We start from the raw sequence: 25,115 nt of genomic DNA on the forward strand, positions 1-25,115 counted from the left end.
GACAAATACTATTTTTCTAATTCTCCTTGGCTAATCCAGTTACTCTGACATTATTGCGCGCGCACACACACACACCCACACACAATAATAATTTGCATGCCAAACTCTTAACTTTTGCAAGTAGAAAGATATATGCCAGCAGTTTCTGCAATAAAGGCAATAGTTAACATATTGGAACAATTTAATTAGTTCATTAGGCATTGCACTGGGAATTGTAGTGGCACCAGCCAAAAATCAGGACCACAAGTAGTAACTCTGGCAGGGCACCACTGATAAAATAATAAACTCAAACTCCAATCAAACCAGAAAAAAGTTCAATGTAAAGCAAAGCAGTACTTTGCTACATTGGTCAATTGTACAATTGCAGACAGCAGAGCATACAAGTATACGCATATGGTTCTTCTCCACAGATATCAATGTGAATAAGACCATGGAAGATAGGCAGACAGCCAGAGTGACTTTCTCCCCAAGTTCTACACATTCTGCACTCGGGGAAGACTGTTTTGGTCACAGGAGCAGACCCACAAGAAAGTCCTCAAACTTATCCATGTCCTCTTGTACTGGTGTCTGAATATCAGGAGTGTGGGATTAAAATTGAATCAAAGGTTAGGAACAGCCAATTCAAATAGAATGAGAGGTGTAGCTCCTATGTTTTTGTGGAGAATAGTATCTTCCAGGCCATAAAAATTACACATGGCATGGTTATCATTGAATTAGATCAAGAGTAGTTGGATGCTGCTGCTCTGTACAACAGTCTTCAACCTAGATCTTCGATGGTGCAGGGAAGGAGCCCCAAGTACAGAATCTTCCACCAAGTGTCTTTGCCTTCGGTGGTCAGCAAGGTGGCATGCCAAGATATGTCCCGTTGGAAGACAAGAGGAAGGATGTACAAAAAGTACGAGAACAACCTATACAGGAAATCCTTTCAGAATGTAAGGGCATAAAGGAAATTTCCTAGAGACAATTCAAGTTGTGAGGCAGTGTTGATTTTTCATTTTTAATTTTTGTTTCTCCTCTATTACCCCCATCTCCTCCACTATCGTATTTTCTTCAGTCTGGTCTTCCAGTTACCAGTTCTAACAAAAGGATTTAACTTGAAAAATTAACCTACCTTTTCAGATGCTGATAGAAAATCTGCTGAAACACAGGGCTGGTTTTATTTGATATCCAACATTTGCAAATATTTATTTTAATCTCTGTCTCTCAAATGCAACTGGAGTTGAGTATGTGATCAAATGCAATTTTTTTTGGAGGCTGAAATGTTTGTCTGGCAGTATCCTATCAGTGTAGTTATTGCAATTTCTATATCTAGGCAGATACTTCCACTGACCCAATCCACGAAGCAAGCAAAAACATGAACGTCAATCAAAAAAATCAAAAGCAAACTAATGGTTTCAATAAACCGGACAGTTGCCTAAGGCTGAAATCCCTGCGTACAAACACATAAGATGGAAACAAGTAGCTACATCAGTTTGTAACTGTGGCTGTATCTAACATTGTATTAGAGCAGAAAAAAGACTGAAGACGCAAAACGGTTATGCACTTCTAAAAGGTTGAAGGTAAGTTTCCCAGGAAATTATTGAAATTTATATTAATAATGGTGCATTCTGGCTCACAATTGACAGATTTTTAATGATCAGAGGAAAAAACAAAATGATAATTAGACTTTCAAGGACCATCAGCCTCTCCAAAAGTAACCTTAAACACTCAATCCTCCATAACCATTCAGCTGCAGCAGTTCACTGATGTAATCTACTCTTTCGAAAGTTTGTAGAGACTGTAGTTCAACTGATCCAACTCCCTGCCATTTCACTTAAGAATATAGTAAATAGGAGTACATTGATGCACTTTGTTCCTTCAATCCTGCTAGTACATAGCAGCGTCCTTCATCTTCTCCCCATTCAACTTAGATCAGGCTGGAACCAAATCTCCTCTTCCCTATTTCTGGCGGGTACCCATTCTTTTCATGCTGGCATTCTCCTTCCTTCCCATTACAAAACAACAGCTTCATCGTCTGCCCCTTCCCCCTCCTTTCATTGCCATGCATTCCTCCTTTCCCTCTCCCCTTCAGCAGCATCAATTTCCTTTCTTCTCCTTCTCTGTTATCCGTTTCATGTTCCTTCATTGCAATCTCTTCATTCTTGGTAACCATTCTCTACTTTCTCCTCCTTTATTGCTATCCATTTTCTTTCTGTTAGTTTCTACACATGTTGCAAATTGATTTTGGTCAATGTGTTGATGGGAATTCCTATCCTCATGAGAATCCAAAGACACTTTGTATTAAGATGCACTAGAAGCCCAACTATCTTCAGTTGCTTTATCAATGACTTTCTCTCCAGCATAAGGTCAGAAGTGGGGATGTTCGCTGATGATTTCACTGTGTTCAGTGCCATTTGAACAATAAACTTCTCAAAATACTGAAACAATGCATGCCCAGATGCATCAAGTCCTGGACAACATTCAGACTTGAGCTGACAAGTGGCAAGTGACATGCATGTCACACAAGTGCAAGGCAATGACCACCTCCAACAAGGGGTGTGTCCTTGACACCCAAATGGCATTATGATCAGTGAATTTTCCACCATCTACATCCTAGGGGTTACCATCGACCTGAAATGGAACTGAACCAGCCTTATAAAATACTGTGGCTACAAGACCAGGTTAACAGCTGGGAATTCTGTGGTGCGTAACTCACTTTCTGACTCCTCAAAGCCCGTCCACCATCTACAAGGCACAAGTCACAAGTGTGATGGATTACTCTCCACTTGTCGGAATGAATGCAGCCCCAACAATACAAGAAGATGGATGCCACCCAAAACAAAGCAGACTAGTTGATTGGCACCCAATCCATCACCTTAAATATTCATTCCCTCCATCGCCAATGCATTGTGACAGCAGTGTGTACCGTATACAAGATGCACTTACAGGATATACTGCATTAGTTTCTTTAGGACTTATTTACAGCATCCCCCTCTGTGGGTTGCAACTTTGACATGGTGGAGAGGGTTGTGCGCTCCAACTATCCTTTGAGGGATGCCGTTGGGAGCACCTTGCTCCTGGTAGGACCACCCATAGCGGCAAGGTTAGGGGGTGTTGCCAGACAAAATGCAATCCAAAAAGTCCTCAATAGCAGATCAGGCGAAGGAAGACTATGTCTCATCAGAAAAAGGCTGTAGCAGTGAGGTAGCCCCAGTGATCGCGGTTTGACTTGTGACCAAAATCTGACCGTCAACATGTCAGAGTCACATGGACTCTGGACGATGACACTCCAAGGTCCCCACATTAAACAAAGTCATGTGCAGGCTTCTACCAAGGTCCATTTGCCAAGTCCTGTGACGATGGAGAATTGGTGACGGGGACAGGGCTGTAAACTTGAGAGTCCCTAGTCTAGAGTCTGCATACAGGGGGCAGATGCATGAAGGTTGTTGGACACCTGTGTTGGGACAGAGGTGCCTTTTGGCCAGCAGCATCTGTGACTGGGCAGTCCTCTTCAGGCTACCCTCAGTTCAGCCCAAATGGGGAGGGGGCTAGAAAAGGTGCCCTAAAAATAGGCTGTCCCATTTTCTCCTGGCTGGGGAACCACAGCCTGCAGGATCACCACTTTGTGGTCAAAGAAAGAAAACTTTAACATTTTGCAACTTGGCATGTTACAATCCTCATGGATAATCTCAGGAGTGACTGTTTAGAATGAAGAACTGCAGTTGTATCAGGTGAGCTACTAAGACTCCAAATTGACATCTCGGCCCTCAGTGGGACCCACATGCCTGGGGAGGAACAAAGGAACAAGCAGGGTTAAACAGCTTCTGCTGAAAAGGAAAGGTTGATAGTGAGCCTCATGTCCACAGAGTTGTTTATGCCATCCGGAACAGGATCTTGGATGCACTGCCAGAGCTCCCCAATTGTTTCAATGAAAGACTCATGACACTTCACCTACAGCTCAGCCGTAACCAATTTGCCACTGTCATCAGTGTTTATGCTCCGACCCTGGACTATGATGAAGATGTTAAGGAAAAGCACTTCTCTGATCTTGGTGAAATCCTCAATGCTACCCTGAAAGAAGATCATCCTTTTGGGGATATTAATTCCAGGGTTGCCCATGACTCTGATGTCTGGAGCAGAACCAATGGGAAAAATGAGCAGCAAAAGCCAATGCAAATGGTGTCCTCTGGCTGACAAAGTGTTATCAGCATGGCCTCATTATAAACAAATACCCTGTTCTGCCAGAAAGACAAATACAAAACCATGCATGGAGACTTCCTAGATCAAACCATTGGCACCCCCTGGATTATGTCATTGCTTGGCTCAAAGATCTAAGTGACATCTGTATCACTTGATCCATTGCTGATGGATAGATCATAGACTTGTTCAGTCGATAATGAACATCAACCTAGCGCCAAGACATCACAAGGCCCAGAAGTCAGAGTGAAAGAAGATCAATGTGTCAGCTCTAAAGCAGCCTCTAAAGTGCAGCTCACAACCAATCTGGAAAATCTTCACACATCCAACTTAAGTCCAGCACAGTGGTGTCAAATAAAGTTAGCTGTACTAGACTCTTATGCCAAGAACATTGGGTTTAAAGCACCATCAGCAGCAGGACTAGTTCGTTGAAAAAGGTGCTGAAACATGTGACATCCTAGATCAAAAACGAGCAGCTTTCATTGCCTGGCAGAACAACCAAAGGTCGCAAATCAAGAAGGCAGCGTTCCAGTAGCTCAAGGCTGATGCCCAAAGATAAATCTGGAAGATAAAGGACATGTGGTGGGAAGAGAAAGCCCAGGAGAGTCACCAATATGCTATCATGACATGCAAAGCATTTTTGAATCCACCAGGGCCACCTATAAACCAAGATCAAATGGACAAAATCCCCTTTGTTCACAGAATGGTGTTTCTCTTCTTGAAGGATGACAATGCCATTCTTCAATCCTGGATAAAACATTTTCAACAACTCCACAACCATGAATCCACAGTAGCAGCTGATAGCCTGGAGAGTATCACCCCGTACTCTGTGTAGAATCCATGGGCGAACCAGAATCAACGGAAAAGCTGCAACAAGCAATCAAACAATTGAAAAGCAACAAAGCCTGCAGCCCTGATGGTATTCCAGCAGAGGTCTTCAAAGCTGGTGGGCTTTTGCACATGTCAAACCTCCATGTGCTCATCTTACAGATTTGGGAGGAAAAAGAACCCCCCACCAACCCCCCACCCCCGACTTCAGAAATGCGAAAATTGTAATCATCTTCAAGGGGGGAGGTAAATCATGATGTGGAAACTATTGAGGTAATCCTCTCCTTGTCCATAGCAGGGAAAATCCTGACATGCCTAATTTCCAGTGGCTGAGGAAATCCTGCCAGTGACAGCATAGCTTTAGACCTTCCAGAGGAGCCTCTTTATTGTCAGAAATATTCAAGAAAAATATGTCACGAAAAATATGTCAAGAACAACGCCAGGAATTCTTCATTGCATTCATCGAACAGACAAAAGCATTTGACTCAGTAAATTGCGGGGCTCTGTGGATTAGGCTCCAGAGATTTGAATGTCCAAGAAACTTCATCACAATCTTTTAACTGATTGCAACTGTCTTGAGTGGGAGATCTGAAATGGACATCTTCAAAATCTGGACCAATGTCAAACAAGGTTGTGTGATAGCCTCAGTTGCCTTTGTGCCAAAACTAAACTGATCACTATAGACATACATGACCTACAGTTTGTGGATGACTGCAGTGTTGTTGGCAACTCTACATCAGATAGGCAAATGTTACAATTATGAGGTTTATAAGATTATATTTTGAGACTGTAGCTTTATATTTAGGATAAATGAATGGGTATGTGATCTGTGCTGAAGTCTGCCCGACAGTAAGTCTGTGTCACCTGATTGTTAGAGATCAAAAGGCGGCTTAGATTGTTTTACTGAGAGAAAAAAGGTGCAAGATATTTATGCTCAAAGACAATAGCAGCAGTCTTTGGGTTTTCAACGAGTAGACTCCATGTCTCTCAAAGTCACAGAGAGGTGTTGAAGGTACTGTGTTGTAAACAGTTGTACTGTAAACTGTCCATTTACTTCGAAGATGAAAGGGAGTTGGGATCAAGAATAGTTCATGGGCACATCTACCAAGAAGCAAAATCAATGTGTTTCACATTCCCCTGAGGTAGAGGGCAGAAGAAGCCACTTTTGAGTCCAGGTTACACAATTCCCTACAAATCAACTAATATTAGACAGACAGCAGTTCGGTGTGACCAGCAGAGAGAACAGGCTAAAACAAAAACAGAATTACCTGGAAAAACTCAGCAGGTCTGGCAGCATTGGCGGAAAAGAAAAGAGTTGACGTTTCGAGTCCTCATGACCCTTCAGCAGAACTGACTGCAAGAGAACAGGCTGCTTGGCTTCGTGAGCTACCACAGCTGGATGCTGGAGGGAGACAGTCTCTAGTTGAAGGGATGCATCGTGCAGACATCTAAGGATTCTGGGATGGCCAAGAGAAGAAGAATCATCGGAACAGACTTTACTGGTGGTGAATTTAAGGGCCTGTCTGAAAACTGAGGAAAGCACCTGGACACTATCACTTGAAATTACTACTCGATGAAGGGAGGATATGGGAACCTATTGAAAACAATCGTTGACTGCTATAAGTACTGTAATTCCATAGAGAGTGTGATGTGTGATAAGTACAAAAAGGTCATGCTCCTTTATGTAGTTTAAAGTATATGTTGCTTAAAAAAGAAAATGAGGTTTAGTTAATAGTGCTACTTTTAGTCATTTGTTACAGTAAAAGTTTTAAAATCTGAAATCTTGACAGTCTTTCAGCCAGTAACTGGAATTTTGATCTCTTTTTTAAAAAGTTATCAGTCTCCAAGGAAATGGCAAGATAAGTTCTTCAATTCTGCACACAACAAACCCAGGCTGTCCTTGAATGTAGCCAAAAAAACTCACATCAACACACAGCTAGTCAGCCAAATATTCTACTTCCCATATATGTTGAAGGAGAGACATTGGGATATGTTGAGCACTTCCTATACCTTGGCAGTCACCTCTCTTAAAAGGCCACCATTGACAAGGAGATCCAACACTGGATCAACTGCACCAGCTCAGCCTTCTACCAACTACATCAGTGAGTTTTTGACAACAAAGACCTCTAAGTCAACAAAATCCTACTGTACAAAGCAGCTGTCATCACCAGACTCCCATAGAACCATAGAACAGTACAGCACAGAAAACAGGCCATTTGGCCCTTCTAGTCTGTGTCGAAATATTATTCTGCTAGTCCCATTGATCTGCGCCTAGTCCATAACCCTCCAGACCTCTCCCATCCATGTATCTATCCAATTTATTCTTAAAACTTAAGAGTGAACCCGCATTTACCACGTCAGATGGCAGCTCGTTCCACATTCTCACCACTCTCTGAGTGAAGAAGTTCCCCCTAATTTTCCCCCAAACCTTTCCCCTTTCACCCTAAAGCCATGTCCTCTTGTGCTTATCTCTCCTAATCTAAGTGGAAAGAGCCTACTTGCATTTACTCTGTCTATACCCCTCATAATTTTGTAAACTTTATCAAATCTCCCCTCATTCTTCTACGCTCCAAGGAATAAAGTCCTAACCTGTTTAATCTTTCCCTGTAACTCAACTCCTTAAGATCCGGCAACATCCTAGTAAATCATCTCTGCACTCTCTCAATCTTACTGATATCCTTCCTGTAGTTAACCGACCAGAACTGCACACAATACTCCAAAGTTGGCCTCACCAACGTCTTATACAACCTCACCATAACATCCCAATTCCTTTACTCAATACTTTGATTTATGAAGGCCAGTATGCCAAAAGCTTTCTTTACAACGTTGTGACGCCACTTTCAGGGAATTATGTATCTGAACTCCCAGATCCCTTTGTTCCTCTGCACTCCTCAGTGCCCTACCATTTACTGTGTATGTCCTACCTTGGTTTGTCCTTCCAAAATGCAGTACCTCACACTTTTCCACATTAAATTCCATCTGCCATTTTCTGGCCCATTTTTCCAGTTGGTCTAGATCCCTCTGCAAGCTTTGAAAGCCTTCCTCACTGTCCACAACACCTCCAATCTTAGTGTCATCAGCAAACTTGCTGATCCAATTTACCACATTATCATCCAAATCATTGATATAGACAACAAACAACAATGGTCCCAGCACAGATCCCTGAGGCACACCACTAGTCACCGACCTCCAGTCTGAGAAGCAATCATCCACTACCGCTCTCTGTCTTTTCCCACCCGGCCAATTTCGAATCCAGTTTACAACCTCTCCATGGAAACCTCTCCATGAATACCAAGTATCTGAACCTTCTGAACTAACCTCCCATGTGGGACCTTGTCAAAGGCCTTACTAAAGTCCATGTAGACAACATCCACAGCCTTTCCTTCATCTACTTTCTTGGTACTGCAGTAAGACATGGACAGTGTATGAGTGACACATAAGAGCATTAAAGAAACTCCATCAGCAATGCTTCTGCTGCAACCTCTGGATTCAATGGGAGGACCGTCAAACAAGCGCAAGTGTCCTTCTTGAAGCCAGCTCCATAAGCATTCAGGCAAAATATCCTGCAAAATTAAACTTTGATGGATGGGTGAAAAGTATCTCCTTCCTGCCAGGTTTCGTTTTCTCAACTCAAGTGACAAATGTGCCAAAGGCGGACAAAGAAAATGCTTGAAAGACACCCTGAAACTCTCATTGAAGCATGGCAGCATTGACATTAATGAGTGGGAGGAGCTCGCTACCAATTGTTCAAAATGGCGACAACTTGTTCAAGCTGCCTCATGCTTTGAATCAGCACACTGGGAGAGAAAGAAAATGAAGCAAGTCATTCACTCCAGATCCCACTACCTTATGGGACATCCTGCCCCATGTGCCCCAAGTTCTGGTTGGAGAATGGGCTTGTTCAGTCACTTGAAGGCCCGTGACAGAACACGATCCTGGGTAGATATCATCCCCCAATCGAGGTACAGCCGACACCGACCCCAAGATGGCATTTGATACATTATTTGCGAGACAGCTACACAAAGCTAGCGACAAAAAAGTGTTTCCAAAAGTGTAATGCCATAATTGCATTAACTGCCATTTGAACTTTGACCTTGACTGGAAAAGTACTTAAGTTCTGTCGCTGAAAGCTTCAACAACGCTTTTGAGCATTTAAGAAAGAAACATTAACAAGAGTGAACAACGGTCACGAATTTGGAGGTTTTGTTGTAAATCAGCCTTTTGTTCCAGCATTTTTCTTTCCTTGGCACCAAAGCTGCACCCTAGCCAACAACAGTGACGGGAAAGAATTCCTCTGGTTGTTATGCAGAGAGCCAGGGTAAATCCTCACCGGTGAATGATCCGTGATCCCAAGCACAACTTTTAACAGTTCATAGAAAAGAAGTAAAAGAACGCTAACCACCAAGTTACCATACAAAAGCTATTAAGAATAAACCATGTCCTCACAGCTAATAGTTTACCAAATCACCCGACAGAATTTTTTAAAAATCGCAACATTACTTAATTTATAATCGATCTGAAGATCTTTCGGGTGAAAACACACTATTTTCGTTTCGGACGTTAATAGAAGCCCTGAGCGGTGAAACTCAAGAGTGAACTTTGGAGAGAAGCTTACCTTCACACCCCTCCTGGGATAGTGCCGTCCACTATTACCACTGACCCTTTATAGTCTGGACAAGTCAATGGTTTCTTTAACGCGGGAAGGGGGGGTGGGTTGTGGAGAGTGGAACGTGAAGTCGCTTGTCCTCACTTACCTGTTTCCAGGGGATAGCGCCTGTCCAGAGCCACCGTCCCGGATTGCGGGAGTGAGCAGCCAACCCGCTAACTGCAGGGAAACACGGCGGCCGCCTCGCCCTGAGCCCAGCGCCGTCAATATGAAAGGCTGGTCCTGCTTCTTTCACCCAGCCGCCTCCCGGTGACTGCATTTCCACTCACTCCTCCTCCTGAGACAGAGAGAGACAGCGGGAGTCCGCACCAGTCAACACAAAATTAACGAGTCTCCATGGAAACGGCTGGAAACCAGATTATCTTTTTTTTGTGTTTTAATTGTTGCTTAATCAGCACGAATTTTCACACGGACCCTCCCAGTCTGAGCATTGCTGATCCCGCAGAAATATATAGCCATTGTTAATTGGCTATATATGGGAGTAGGTCACCTTCGTAAATCAAGATGAGTATCGCTCCAAGTGAGGGAGACTTGATAGAATCCTGTTGATGCATTAAATATGGAAGTGAGAAGAAACTTCTTTATCCAGAGCGTAGTGAGAATGTGAAAACTGGCTATTACAGGGAGAAGCTGAAGTGGAGTTGAGGTTACAATCAGATCAGATCAGATACAGTCATACCTAGCACAAAGGAAGTTGATTGTGGTTGTTGGAGGTCAATCATCTCAGCTCCAGGATATCACTGCAGGACTTCCTCAGGGTAGTGTCCTTGGCCCAAACATCTTCAGCTGCTTCATCAATGATCTTCCTTCCATCATAAGGTCAGAGGAGGGGATGCTCGCTGATGATTGGACAATGTTTAGCACCATTCGCGATTCCTCAGATACAGAAGTAGTCCATGTCCAAATGCAGCAAGACCTGGACAATATCCAGGCTTGGGCTGACAAGTGGCAAGTAACATTCACACCACACAAGTGCCAGGCAATGACCACCTCCAACAAGCAAGAATCTAACCATCACCCCTTGTGGTTCAATGGCATTACCATCACTGAATCCCTCACTATTAACATCCTGGGGGTTACCATTGACCAGAAACTGAACAGGGCTAGTCATATAAATACTTTGGCTACAAGAGCAGGTCAGAGGTTAGGAATCCTGTGGTGAATAACTCATCTCCTGACTCCCCAAAGCCTGTCCACCATCTACAAGGCACAAGTCAGGAGTGTGATTGAATACTCCCCACTTGTCTGGATGAGTGCAGCTCCCACAACACTCAAGGACTTTACACCGTTCAGGCCAAAGCAGCCCACTTGATTGGCACCACATCCACAAACATCCACCCTCTCCACCGCCAATGCACAGTAGCAGCAGTGTGTATCACCTACAAGATGCACTGCAGGAATTCACCAAGGCTCCTTAGACAGCATCTTCCAAACCCATGACCACTACATCTAGAAGGGCAAAGGCAGCAGATAGATGGGAACACCACCACCTGGAAGTTCCCCTCCAAGTCATTCACCATCCTGACTTAGAAATATATCGCCGTTCCTTCACTGTCACTGGTTCAAAATCCTGGAACTCCCTTCCTAACAGCACTGTGGGCCTACCTACATCACATGGACTGCAGTGGTTCAAGAAGGCAGCTCACTACCACCTTCTGAAGGGCAACTAGGAATAGGCAATAAGTGCTAGTCCAGCCAGCGAAGCCCACATCCTGTGAATGAATAAAAAGAAAATCAGCCATGATCTTATAGAATGGGATAGCAGGCTCAAGGGGCCGAGTGGCCTATTCCTGGTCTTAATTTGTGTGTTTGTATGCATTCAAGGAAAAGTTAGATAAGCACATGAGGGAAGAGGGAATAGACAGTATGTTGTTAGACTTGGATGAGGAAAGATGGAAGGAGGCTCAAATGGACCATAAAGGCTGGCATGGACTGTTTGGGCTGAATAGCCCATTTCTGTGCTGTAAATCCTGTACAATTCCAAGGAGACCAAGACCAAGTATTCATTAATAATAATGAATCAATGTATGTATCAAACAGGTACATCATTTGGTTGGCATGTTGTCAGGGAATTTGTCAATGCTGGAAATACACAGGAGGCCTATCAGCATCAGGAAAGTGAAAAGTTAGGTTGATATTTCAGGTGAAGGGCCATTGTCACAAATCTTAGTCTATCTTTTCAGAAGAATGGTGGCCAGCAAGAAAGAGCGACTCCGTCAAACATCAGATGAGAGGCACCCTCTACATGGTCATACACCTACACCCAGCCACCTAAAGTCAAGAAAGAGCTTCATGAACAGTGTTGGTCCATTACAATTAACCCCATCTGAAGCCCGCATCACTTTGTGGAAAGACCAGCTCGCCAGTCTCGAACAACCCCCAGCGATGGAAATTCTACCAGATGAATGCCTTTCCCCAGGAGCTAATTGCAACTGGGCAACCTGGAAGTGCCTTAACAGACTTAGGACTGGTGTAGGTCATTCAAAGGTGTCACAAAGCAAATGGGGATATACAACCAGCCCGACAACTTGTGAATGTGGAAATGAGCCTCAGACTATGCAGCATGTCCTGCAATGCCTATCACAAGAGGAACCCTGCACTGTTGCAGATCTTGCCGAATTCAACAACAAGGTGCAAAAATGTGTCCAGTTCTGTCTGGGCCATGTATAGACTGTCCATGGACATGATAAGAAGATCTTACAGGTGCTGATAGACCAGTTTTGTTTCTCTAGGATTTTCTTCTTTTACTCCAGATTTCCAGCATTTGCAGTGTTTGCTTTTTTATCTCTTCAGGAAGGAATGATGGAATGCAGGAAATGCTGAAATATGAATCCAATGTGTTAGTTTTAACTGATGCTCCTTCACCGCTTTATAAGATAATTTTTAAACCAATTGGGTTCATGGGCATACAACCTGTTCTGCCATATCTTAGTCTGGGGATGGGAAGGGTGGGGGGTTGGTGGGGTGGTGTAATTATTCTGAACAGGAAGCTAAGTGACCACTTGTAATTTGGGTGTGGCTCAAAAAGGTGTATAAAAGTTATCAGTTATCTGCAAAGTAGTCATACAGAGTTTACATAAGTGGAGTACATCGTATAGAGTATGTAAACTTGGGAATTTGGTGCAGAGAGGGAAAGGAGATTTTTTTTGCCTCCAATATGGGACAAAGGTGGGCACATGGAGTTAGGTCACAGATCAATCATGATAAAATTGAATGGCAGAAAAGGCTCAAGGGGCTAAATGGCCTATTCATGTTCCCATGTCCTTTCACTTTGTATTCCAAAATCAAATCAGCCCAGATAGTCTTCTTGGTCTGGTTGCTGTAATTATACTTGAAGCAGACCCTTCAAGAGATGAAGATGCTTTGGTAGTGTTAATCTTGATCCTGGTGTTTGTGGGTTCCAACAAAATGCAGCCTGCAATTTGGCTCTAACTGGCATTAAATTGGCCATGTCAGATACATCAAAATAGTTGGTGGGTAAAATGAGAAACAATAGTGCAAAAGGGAATGGTATTCTGAAGTTAAAATTGTGGCACATTCATGGGCAAAGTAGAAGACATTTTGCTGTGCTACACTTATCTGAGAACATTTGCTGTTGACATTTTAGGTTAAAAGTGAAGTAAGTGTTGTATTCCCACATCTGACATCCTTCATCTTAGCATTCAAAACATGGGGTACAGAGGCATCAAATAAATATTTGAGTTACTTTATTGATAACTTTGCTACATGTTCATTCTATAATCAGATTAAACTATATTTCAGATATATTTGTGTGACAGAGCATGCAGCCTCTATTGCACCACCTGAAGATGCTGTTTCTCAATTTCTGGCTGCGATTTCTCATCCACTTTGTTTATCTTTGAGCGCCCAATAGCCAGTTCAGGGGTCCTCCTGGTGGGTCTGCCTCTGGATCTAACAGAATCCACTGTGCACAGTCCAGGATGCATAACATTACCTGGGAGTGTTTCTGAATGTAGACTTCAGTTTTTTAACCCTCATATGGGTATAACCATGCAGTATCCATTGGATTGATAGAAAACTTCTGTGACTGGTAGGCACTACAGGACACTGATAGTTTAATTGATCTAAACTTAATATTTTATTTAACACATTTTAATTACATGCTTTATGTAGTTTGGACAGACTATCCATTTGTTTTACAAGTGCACTTTGTTATGAACACTGGATTTTATAGGATGGTTATGTTTTAAACTGTCTTTTTTAATTCAAGCTATAATGCAGTAGTTTGGAGAGGGGGAATGTGACCTCCTACTGAAAACTGCCTGGGGACAAGCTCATGTGACTGAGTTGCCATGAGGTTAGGGGTTTAGGTCAAACTTATTGAAAGTAAGCAGCAAGGTGTAAGATGGTCTGTAAAAGCTGGCCTAGTCAGCGAAGCCCACATCCCGCAAATGGATAATACAAAACCTAGACACAAAGTAAGAGGCAGCTAGTCTTACTGTGTACAGACTCACAGACCCTCAGAGTCAGTCAAGCAGAAAGATTTGGGGAATAAGATCCACAACAGGTGGTGCCATGTCAAGTAGCAAAAAGGACTGTTTTGGGGTTAACCACCGAGCAGACTATCGGTGAAGATGGATTCCTGGTTCAAAGAAATTAGGCTTGTGGAGAATTAAGGACCAAGGAGTCACCAGACTTGTGCCTTGCTTTGGAAGTATATTCGTGTATGTTCAGATCATTGAGTGAAGGGGCTTTGTTAAAAAAGGACACTGGAAGAATTATGCTGGGAGAAGAGTTAAGGCTTGAAGGAGCTTTGGACTTTAAACGCATGACTACATTTCTGCTGAGAGTCTGGTGTGTATTAACATGGCATGGGGTTTTTAATTGTGTTAAGAAGTTAAAGGGGAATACCTTTTCCATAGTTTATTATATTAATTGGCTTCTAAGTGATATTTAATCGAAGCCAGTTGTAGTTTTGTTTGTTACAGTAAAAGTCTTAAATTGTGAAACCTTGTCATGGGATCCTTTACTTTTGTTCTGGGAAATTGATATCCCTTTTTAAAAGTTATTGAGGATACCATAAAAAGGTATGCTTGTAATTGTCCATATTCTGATCCAAATGAAATAGGACATCATTCATCTCGATGAACACAACAACAATCACCTTAGAAGCAGTGAGCTTCATCTTTAACACGAATTATTGCACACGTATGAGAAAAGATTAAAAGAGGTAAATATTGTGGAAAACATTAAATAATAAAAGTTTCAGGAGTAAACAAAGATAGAACAAGAAGAAAAATAAAGGATTTAGAACAAAAAAATGGAACAAGGATAGAAAGACAAGTGTAAAAAACTGATTAAAGAAATAGTTAAGCAAAGGAAGAAAAATAAACATAAGTACTCAAATGTTCCAAAATGTAAAAACTGAAACAAAGTTCTGCTGTTATTGAATGCTTAAGATTTAAACAAAAAATAAAATTGTTAAGCAACAGCACAGGCAAATATGCAATGACACAAGTGGGCAGGTCAATTTGAAAATCTAACTGCATGATGCCAAAGCAAGATAAACACACACCAGCATTGTTTTTATTAATCATGTTAATTATATTAATTTTATTAATCAATAGTTTTGAACAACTTGTTCCTTTTGTGCTGCCTCTCAAACTTGAGGAGACCTTCATCAGGGTACTACTGACTCATGTTAGAATCCCATGCTAAATCCAAACATGTCATATCTTATAGTTTATGTATTGAACCTAATCACTTTCATGAAATGACATATCTTGTAGGAGTGAGGGGAGGAGGGTGGTGACAAATTGCTTAGTGATATGCAAGGTAATGGAAAATCAGAAGCCCAGTAGTTTCAATAATACATCCACTTGACGCACAAACTGGCATGTGTGCTACTCTAATCTTTTGATAAGTGAAACTATTGAACACTTTGGTAAGACAAGGTTGATGACAAATCAAGAAGTTGGTTTATTTTGCAGAATACACATGACTGAACAAAAGTAGCAATTCTGGACTTATTTTAAACTTCAACAACATTCCTGCCGCAAATACAAAATAACAAAAACACGCCATGCAATCCTGCATACTGGGCAGAGCAGTGACTTATTGTTTTTTTTGCCTTTTGCTTCACGCTTCTCACAGGGAAAACAAACTGGTTGTATCTTAAATCTGAGCTCAAGCCAGATGGACCTACTTGCAGTCTTGGTTGTGCCTGACTAACCCTGAACATGGGACTCTCCTTCCTTAATTAACTTTGACCCCAGGGAACTTGGAATCGCAATGGACTATTCTGGCGACTATTCTGGCAGCTACTCCTGCTGAATCAAATGAATCAAGACCCCCTCAAACCAGGTTAGGTATGAATGATCACTGAAATTATTACATACAGTGTGCAATGTGGAAACTGGCCATTCAGCCTAGCTGGTCTGTGCCAGTGTTTATGCTCCACAATTCATTATGCGGACCAACAGTTAGACGATTTGAAACATAGAAGCGAATGAAAAAACCAAGAGAAACCTGAGCCTCCACCCACCCAACTTCATATCTTGATTAAAAACCATATCAACATATGTTTCTCTTGTCTCCTTTATGGGTAAGAATCTTCAGTCAGTGTGCAGGGGCAGGCCCAACACGCTGATGAGTAAAGTGATGCGCGATGATGTCGGCGTGCATCCCGACGTCATTGCGCTGTCTCGCGATGTGTCGTTTGGCGGACGCGTGCTGGAGTCGGCTGCGCTCCCACTGATATTTAAATGGCCTATTAAGGCCATTAAGGAAGTAATTAATGTAATTGTTAATGCTGCCCTTCCAACCTTAAGGTTGGTGGGCAGGCGCAAAGGGGTTATTAGGAAATCTCATCCGTGAGTAGGTTAAAGCTTTTATTAATTAAATAAAATAGAGTTCCGAAATATAAAAACTTGTCCCATCTCATGTGGCGCAGTCACATGAGGGGACATGTTTAAATAAATTTTTAATCCATTTATTTGATAATTTCAATAGCAATTCAATCTCCCTGAGGCAGGTCTGTGCCTCAGGGAGATTGAAGCGCTCTTTCACACGCATATACGAAAGAGCACTAGCCCCGACTCTCTCTCCTCCCCCCCCCCGCCCACACAAGTGGCACTGAGCGCTACGGCTCACATCTTACGCTGGGCAGGCTTTAATTGGCTCACCAGTGTAAAATGGCGGTGAAGAGCCAATCGTGGGTGGTGATTGGCTCCACGGCTGCCCCGCCCACTCCCTCCGAGCCCAACTGCCTACCGAAAAATTCAGACCTATGTGTTTATCTAGCTTTCCTTTGAATGCATCTATGCTAGTCACCTCATCTGCTCTTTGTAGGAGCAAGTTTCACATTCTACCCACTCTTGGTAAAGAAATCTGTTCTGAATTCTGTAATGGATTTATTAGTGACTAACTTATATTTATGGCTCCTAGTTTTGGGTCTCCCCACAGGGGGAAGGTTTTTCACAATATTTACCCTATCAAATACTTTCATATCAAGTCACCCTGTACAATCTTTCCTAATGAATATAAACTCTCAGTTCTGCTTTCATCCTTTGTACATCTTCATTAGTGCCTCTGTATCCTTTTTATAAGATGAGATGAGAATTGCACCCCAAATGTGGCCTAAGATTCTATACAAGTTTAACATAACTTCCCAGCTTTTCAATTCCATTCCTCTAAAAATGAATGCCAGTGTTTGGTTTGCTTATTTTTATGTCCTATTTTTAAGTCCTTGATAACCTGTCGCTACATTTGTGTATCTGCACCCGTAAATCCCTTTGATCCTCTAACCCATTTAGACTTATTATTCCAAGGAGTATGTGCCTTTCCTATTCTTCTTACCAAAATTCACCATCTCACACATATCTATATTGGAATTACTTTGCTAATTACACACCTATTCTGAAATTTTATTAATGTCTTTTTGTATTTGTGTCACAGTTTTCCTCAGTGTTGATTATGATCTCAATTTGGTTTCAGTTGTGATATTGTACTTCCAATTTCAGAATCCAAATCATTTATGTGAATAATGAACTGAGTGGTGAACTAGATAATTTTGGAGGGAACTAAGAGTCAACCACATTATGTTGGCTAAAGCCAGGTATCGTTTAGAACATATGGAGGGGGGGGAGGGGGGTGCTGCGGACCGGATCCCTTCCATAAAGGATAGCAGTGCCTCAAAAAAATAAAGAAATAAACAATGGTTGCTACGCTTTTTACATTTGTCTTACACTTGATTGTATTGCATTACTCTGACAATCCACCTATCTGTCCATTTTATCAAAGAAATCACATCCAAAAAAACTGCAAGCTCATAAAGAGAAGGTAATCTATCAAGCTTTTATAAAACTTCACATTAAAATACAGAAACACACTCCATTTGAACTAATTTGAGGAATTTAATGTAGTGAAATAAGCAGCAAACATCACATGTTACAACTATGAAGTTTATAAGATTGTTGTGATTTGGAACTGTGTCTTGAGTTCTAGGTAAATTGGGTTCATCTGGCCTGTTCTGAAGTTTACTTGACATCACGCCTGAAGCAGTTAAAGATCAAAGACCCAGATTGTTTTACTGAGGCAATGTATGTAAGCAATAATCATATTTCACCTTTCTTCTATTTTTACTTAGTTCTGTTGAAGGGTCATTTGGACTCGAAACATTAACTATGTTCCTCTCTGCAAATGCTGCCAGACCTGCTGAGCTTTTTCCGGTATTTTTGTTTTTTGTTTTGGATTTCCAGCCTCTGCAGTTTTTTTGCTTTTATATCAATGATGTAAGGTGTTCACCACTGGAGACAATAGTTGTGGTACCCGAGTTCACAATAGGTATACCCTGAATCTCCCCAAGTCGCATAAATGTGTTGCAAGTATTGGGTTATAAACAGTTGTGCTATAAAATGTCTATTTACTTCTAAGATGAAAGAGAATTGTGGTCAAGAATGGCTAATCAGCATTTCTACCTAAATGCAATGTGTTTCATGTTGCTGTTTGTAGAGGAAGACATATCTGAGAGCAGGTTACAGGCTGCCCTACGAATCAATGAATATTACAGACAGACAGCAGTTTTGTGCAGTCAGCAGAGAGAAGAGGCTATTTGGCTTGCAAACTACCACGGCTGGATAAGAGAGGGGGATGGTCTCTGGTTGAAGAGGTGCTTCCTCCAGCCATCTGAGGATCCTGGGAAATTCATCCCAGCATGGCCAGAGGGGAAATAGTCATCGGGAAAGGCTTTGTTGTTGGTAGTATATTTGGGAAATCCTCCAAAAACTAATAAGGACTGTAATTCCCTGGAGAGAATAATATGTGTTAAATATAAAAGAGGAACATTCCTTTCTGTAGTTTAAAGTATAAGTTGCCCATAAAAAGAAAATAAGGTTCAGTCAAAACTGCTATTTTCAGTCATTTGTTACAGAAAATATTTTTAAAAGTGAAATGCTGTTTTGTCAAGCTTTCAGCTATTAACTAGAAATTCAAATTTTTCTTTAAGTTATCGATCTCTCCGGAGATTGTAACACAGGATTTGTGCAGTACTTATCATATGTCGTTAGTTATCCCATAGTTCAGTTTCACAAAGGTTTTTTTAGAGAATTATTCTTTCATGGGATTTGAGCATCACTGCCAAGGCTAGCATTTGTTCCCCATCCCTAATTGCTCTAAACAAGGTGGTGGTGAACTGCTGTAGTCTATCTTGTGCAGGTACACTCACAGGGCTGTTTGGAAGGGAGTTCTAGGAATGTGACGCAGCAAGTGAAGGAACAATAATAAAACTCCAAGTTAGGATGGTGAGTGGCTTGGAGGGCAACTTATAGGTAATGATGTTCCTATGTGTCTGCTGCCCTTATCCTTTTAGGTGGCATAAGTTGCAGGTTTGGAAGGTGCTGCCGAAGGAGGATTGGTGAGTTGTTGCTGTGCATATTGTATATGGTATACAGTGCTTCCACTGTGTGGTGATGGTGGAGGAAATGAATATTTAAGGTAGTGGATGAGGTGCCGATCAAGCAGACTGCTTGTCTTGGATGATATCGATCTTCTTGAGTGTTGTTGGAGCTGCACTCATCCAGGAAATTGGAGAGTATTCTATCACATTCCTGACGTGTGCCTTTTAGATGGTGGACAGGCTTTGGGTAGACAGGTGTAAGATTTCTGGATTCGGGCCCACAGATACCTAAATAGGCAGTTGACTATTTGTTTGTAATTTTAAGATAGTTTATTGAGTTTATTAAAAAGCAACAGTTTAGATATGATACATTAACTAATTAGACAGGAAAGGGTATACTATCTGTAACAGCTTGTGATAACAGCATTCAGCTCTCTAATTGAAATGTCAGGAAACTTTCCCAATCTCTCAATTTTCCTCTTCCTCCTCTGATCCATCTTCCATCTGAAGAAGGCAGCTGTCCAATGAGCACCTCCATCTCGCCAGCACCTCAGCTCCTCACCAGCACCTCAGCAGAACCTCAGCCCACTACCACCGGTATGACACCAATCTATATAACCCTTTTGGAGGCTGATGGTCATCCAATCAAAACGTCATCCTGCTCTGCTGTCTGTAATATTCATTGATTTGTATGGAAGCCTGTAACCTGATCTCAAATATGTTTTCCCTTACAACCTTTCTGATGGCAATGTGAAACACATTGCGTTCAGGTAGAAATGCTGATTAGCCATTCTTGACCCCAACTCTCTTTCATCTTAGCAGTAAATAGTCATCATCCAGCTGGAGGTCAGCTTTTTAGTTTACATCTTGCTGAAGGTCATATCCTGGTCCTTTTTAAACAATTGCATAGATAAGGGGGTAAAGAAGATGCAACCTTAACTTAGGAATGAACTAAGTGACCTTGCCTGTTTTCACAGACTATTTAAAAATTGTTGTCTTTTTAGAAAGCTTTTAAAGGTATGTTACATTATATTATGCAGAAAATATCTGTTTATTCAAGACCCCAATTTCTTACAAGGAAGGTGAGTTAAGTGTTACGGAATTCCCAGCCATCAACATTTTTAAAAAAATATTCTTTCATGGTATGGGGGTGTTGCTATCAAAGCCAGCATTTGTTGCCCATCCCTAATGGTTCATGAACCCAGTGGCTTCCCTGACTATTTCAGAGGGGAGTTAAGAGCCAGCCACATTGCTGTGGGTTAGGAGTCACATATATTCCTGATCAGGTAAGGATAGCACTTTTCCTTTCCTCACAGGCATTGGTAAACCAGATGGGTTTTTACACCACAATTGATGATATTTTCATGGTCACCATTACTGAGACTAGCTTTCAAGTCCAGATTTTATTAATTGAATTTAAATTTCACCAACTGCCATGGTGGGATTTGAACCTGTGTCCACAGAGGATTAGCCTGGGACTCTGGATTACTAGTCAAATGACATTGCCACTATACCACCATCTCACCTACTCTTGTAGCCACAGTATTGATATCACTGGTCCAATTAAGTTTCAGGTAACCTCCAGGCTGTTGATAGAGGGGGATTCAGCAATAGTAATATAATTGCACATCAAGGGAAAATGGTTAGATTCTCGCTTGTTGGACTTGGTCATTGTCTGGTATTTGTGTGGTGTGAATGTTACTTGGCACTTATAATCCCAAGCTTGCATGTTGTCCAGGTCCTGCTGCATATTATTACAATCATGTGAGAAGGGATGGGATGGCTCCCCTCTTTTCCCACATCTCGTTTGGCCACAACAGGGTTTCTAAAAGGATATGCTTGTTAATTCAGTGCATGTTTAACTATTTGCATGCTTTGACGATAAAATTCACAATCAGTCAGGTTTTCATGAGCTTTTTAAAGAAAAGAGGATAGCTTTTATTGTACTCAACCTGATCTAAGAAAAATTATGAAAAAGCTCCAACTTTTATATGCGCACACACTCGAAGTTCACACGCACATACAAACAAATAGCTTACAGAGTGGGAGGATAGATTAAGCAATTTAAAGCCCAGTAAAGATAAAGGGTATACACATTGGTGACTTGTCTGGCTTCAGGCTGAACTCAGTGGTCCTTCTGGGTTTGGCATCAAAGTAGTTAAAAAATGCAGATGAATGATTTATCTGTTCTTCTGAAGGTAGCAGCTGCAGGGTTGATTTCCTTTTAAAATCTCTGGGGCACATGGCGGGTCAAACAAAAAATAGCAGGCAGGGTTAGAAACGAGCAAGTTGGATGAAGAGAGAGAGAAAGAAGGATTCGGCTTCTTCAGGTTCTCATTTTCTTGTGCACTGGTCTGCAGAGAAAACAGGTGCTTAAATACAAAAGGGTTAGCTGGCTTGTCACATGACTCCCTCACTCCAACTGCCCAGTGACCTAAATATGGTCATGGCTAGTTCTGACTTACATGATTAGGTTACATCTGGACCACTTCCTTTTGTAGCCAGAGTCCCTTTGTTCAAGTGATTATGTCTAATGGTTTGTCTATGTCCAGTTGAGTACCCAGGTGATTGTCTGGATGCTATGTTAATGGGATAGGAGATGGCCCCCATGCATACTCCTTCAAGGCAATTGTTCCTGGTGAGGCTTTGCAGACAGGCTTTCTCCATTTCAATAGCATTGGAACGTAGAATGTACAGTGATGCAATATCCAACCATCTTTGATTGTGATTTCAAGTCTTTTTAAAAATTCAATTAGTGGTTTCCAGTCAGTAAGTTCATAAAGCAATTTTTATAAAGCATTGCTCCACAACAAAACAGATAAATCAGCTTACAATATAATTTAGGAAAATGTTATTCACCCAATCATACAACAACTTAAATTTATATAATGCCTTTATCATAGTAGAACATCTTATGGCGATTCCCAGGAGCATTATCATATAACATTTGACACCAAGACGCATAAAGAGATATTAGGGCACACGACCAAAAGGTTGGTAAAGAAATAGGCTTTACGGTATCAGCTGAAAGGACAAAGCAGGACGATATTGATGGACTGGTCAGGTGAATTCAATCCATAGAATTGTGAGGTAATTAATTTGGGGAGGACACAAAAGACAAGGGTATACACAATAAATGGCAGGATTCTGAGAAATGTAGAGGAACAGAGGGACCTTGACGTGCTTGTCTACAGATCTCTGAAACTAATATTGCAGGTGTATAAGATGGTCAAAAAGGCATGTAGGATAATTTCCTTTACTGGCCAAGAGTATAAAGCAGGGAGGTTATGCTCGAACTTTATAAAACAATAGTTAGATTGTAGCCAAGGTACAGCATACAGTTCTATCATCGCAAATAGGAAGGATGTGATCATACAGAAGAGATTTACAAGTATGTTCCCAGGAATGAAGAATTTTAGCTTTGAGAAAATATTGGAGAAGCTGGAGTTGTTTTGTTTGGAACAGAAGAGACTGAGGGGTGATTTAATTGAGGTGTATCAAATTATGAGTGCCTAGATGGAGTGGATAGGAAGGATTACCTGGAAAAACTCAGCAGGTCTGGCAGCATCGGCGGAGAAGAAAAGAGTTGACGTTTCGAGTCCTCATGACCCTTCGACAGAACTTGTGTTCGAGTCCAAGAAAGAGTTCAACTCTTTCTTGGACTCGAACACAAGTTCTGTCGAAGGGTCATGAGGACTCGAAACGTCAACTCTTTTCTTCTCCGCCGATGCTGCCAGACCTGCTGAGTTTTTCCAGGTAATTCTGTTTTTGTTTTGGATTTCCAGCATCCGCAGTTTTTTTGTTTTTATCTGGATAGGAAGGACTTTTTCTGTTAGCAGAAATATCAAAATACAGATGATAATTTTTCATATTTATTCTTCCATGGGATGTGGGTGTCACTGGCTAGGCCAGCATTTTTTATTGCCCATCCCAAATTGCCCTTGAGAAGGTGGTGGCGAGCTGCCTTCTTGAACTGCTGCAGTCCATATGGTGTAGGTACACTCATAATGCTGTTAAGAAGGGAGTTCCAGGATTTTGACCCAATGACAGTGAAGGAACAATGATAAATTTTCAAGTCAGGATGGCATGTGGCTTTGAGGAGAACTTACAGGTGATGGTGTTCCTATGCATCTGCTGCCCTTGCCCTTCTAGGTGGTAGAGATTGCGGGTTTGGAAGGTGCTGTCCAAGGAACCATGATGAGCTCCTGAAGTGCATCTTCTAGATTGTACACACTGCTGCCACTGTGCATCGGTGGTGCAGGGGGTGAATGTTTGGGGATGGGGTGCCAATCAAGCAGGCTACTTTGTCCTGGATGGCATTGAGCTTCTTGAGTGTTGTTGGAGCTGCACTCATCCAGGCAAGAGGAGAATATTTCATCATACTCCTGACTTGTGCCTTGTAGATGGTAGACAGGCTTTGGGGAGTCAAGAAGTAAGTTACTCACTGCAGGATTCCTAGCCTGTGGCCTGCTCTTGTAGCAACTGTGTTTATATGGCTAGTCCAGTTCAGTTTCTGGTCAATGATATACCCTAGGATGTTGATAGTGGGGGATTTAGCGATGGAAATGCCATTAAATGTCAAGAGGTAATGGTTAGATTCTCTCTTGTTGGACATGGTCATTGCCTGGAATTTGTGTGATGCGAATGTTACTTGCCACTTGTCAAACCTGGATATTGTCCAGATCTTAAGATAGAAGCAAAATACTGCGGATGTTGGAAATCTGAAATGAAAACAGAAGATGCTGGAAAAACTCAGCAGGTCTGGCAGCATCTGTGGATAGAGAAACAGTTAATGTTTTGAGTCCACATGACTCGTCTTCAGAGCTAAAGAGAAATAGAAATATGATAGATTTTATACTGTTTAAGAGGGGGTGATGCAGGAGGAGCAAAAGTGAAGGTCAGGGATAGGTGGGAGCTAAGGAGAAATTTGACAAAGACGTCATGGACACAGGACAAAGGGTTTATTGGTGGTAGTGTTACAGACTAAAGAAGGTGCTAGTTGTTGCATTAAGGTAAGATAGCAAAATGTGTTAATAGCAGAACAAGGGTAAGCACTCTGTGAAAGCACAACATAAGAACAAATAACAGATAGCTTTGTGTGTGTGAGGTGTGGGGGATGATCGACAGTGGGTTGGGGGGAAGAACCCCAAAAATAAAATAATTGGATTGAAAAGGGGTAGAGAATGAAGAAAGAGTTCATGGTCTGAAGTTGTTGAACTCAAAGTTAAGTCGGAAGACTGTAAAGTGCCTAATCAGCACTTGTCCAGGTCTTGCTGTATTTGGACATGGACTGCTTCAGTGTCTGAGGAGTTGCGAATGGTGCTGAACATTAGACAATCATCAGTGAATATCCCCACTTCTTATCTTATGATGGAAGGAAGGTAATTGATGAAGCAACTGAAGATGGTTAGGCCCAAGACACTACCCTGAGGAACTCTGCAGTCATGTCCTGGGACTAAGATGACTGACTCCCAACAACCACAACCATCTTCCTTTGTACAAGGTATGATTCCAACCGGTGGAGAGTTTTCCCCCTGATTCCCATTGACTCCAGTTTTGCTAGGGCTCCTTGATGCCACACTTGGTCAA

The 25,115-nt window shown here is 41.8% G+C and overlaps 1 protein-coding gene across 1 annotated transcript in view; it reads right to left on the reverse strand.

Moving 5' to 3' along the window:
- Positions 1–9,929, reverse strand: part of LOC121288968 — a 64,589-nt gene extending 54,660 nt beyond the window's left edge. The window contains exon 1 of the mRNA XM_041207832.1: positions 9,759–9,929. Within this exon, the coding sequence (XP_041063766.1) occupies positions 9,759–9,929 (171 nt within the window). The remainder of the gene's footprint in view (positions 1–9,758) is intronic.
- Positions 9,930–25,115: the final 15,186 nt, after the last annotated feature.

The sequence above is a fragment of the Carcharodon carcharias genome, chromosome 16 (genome assembly GCF_017639515.1).
Source record: "Carcharodon carcharias isolate sCarCar2 chromosome 16, sCarCar2.pri, whole genome shotgun sequence".
NCBI lineage: Eukaryota > Metazoa > Chordata > Chondrichthyes > Lamniformes > Lamnidae > Carcharodon > Carcharodon carcharias.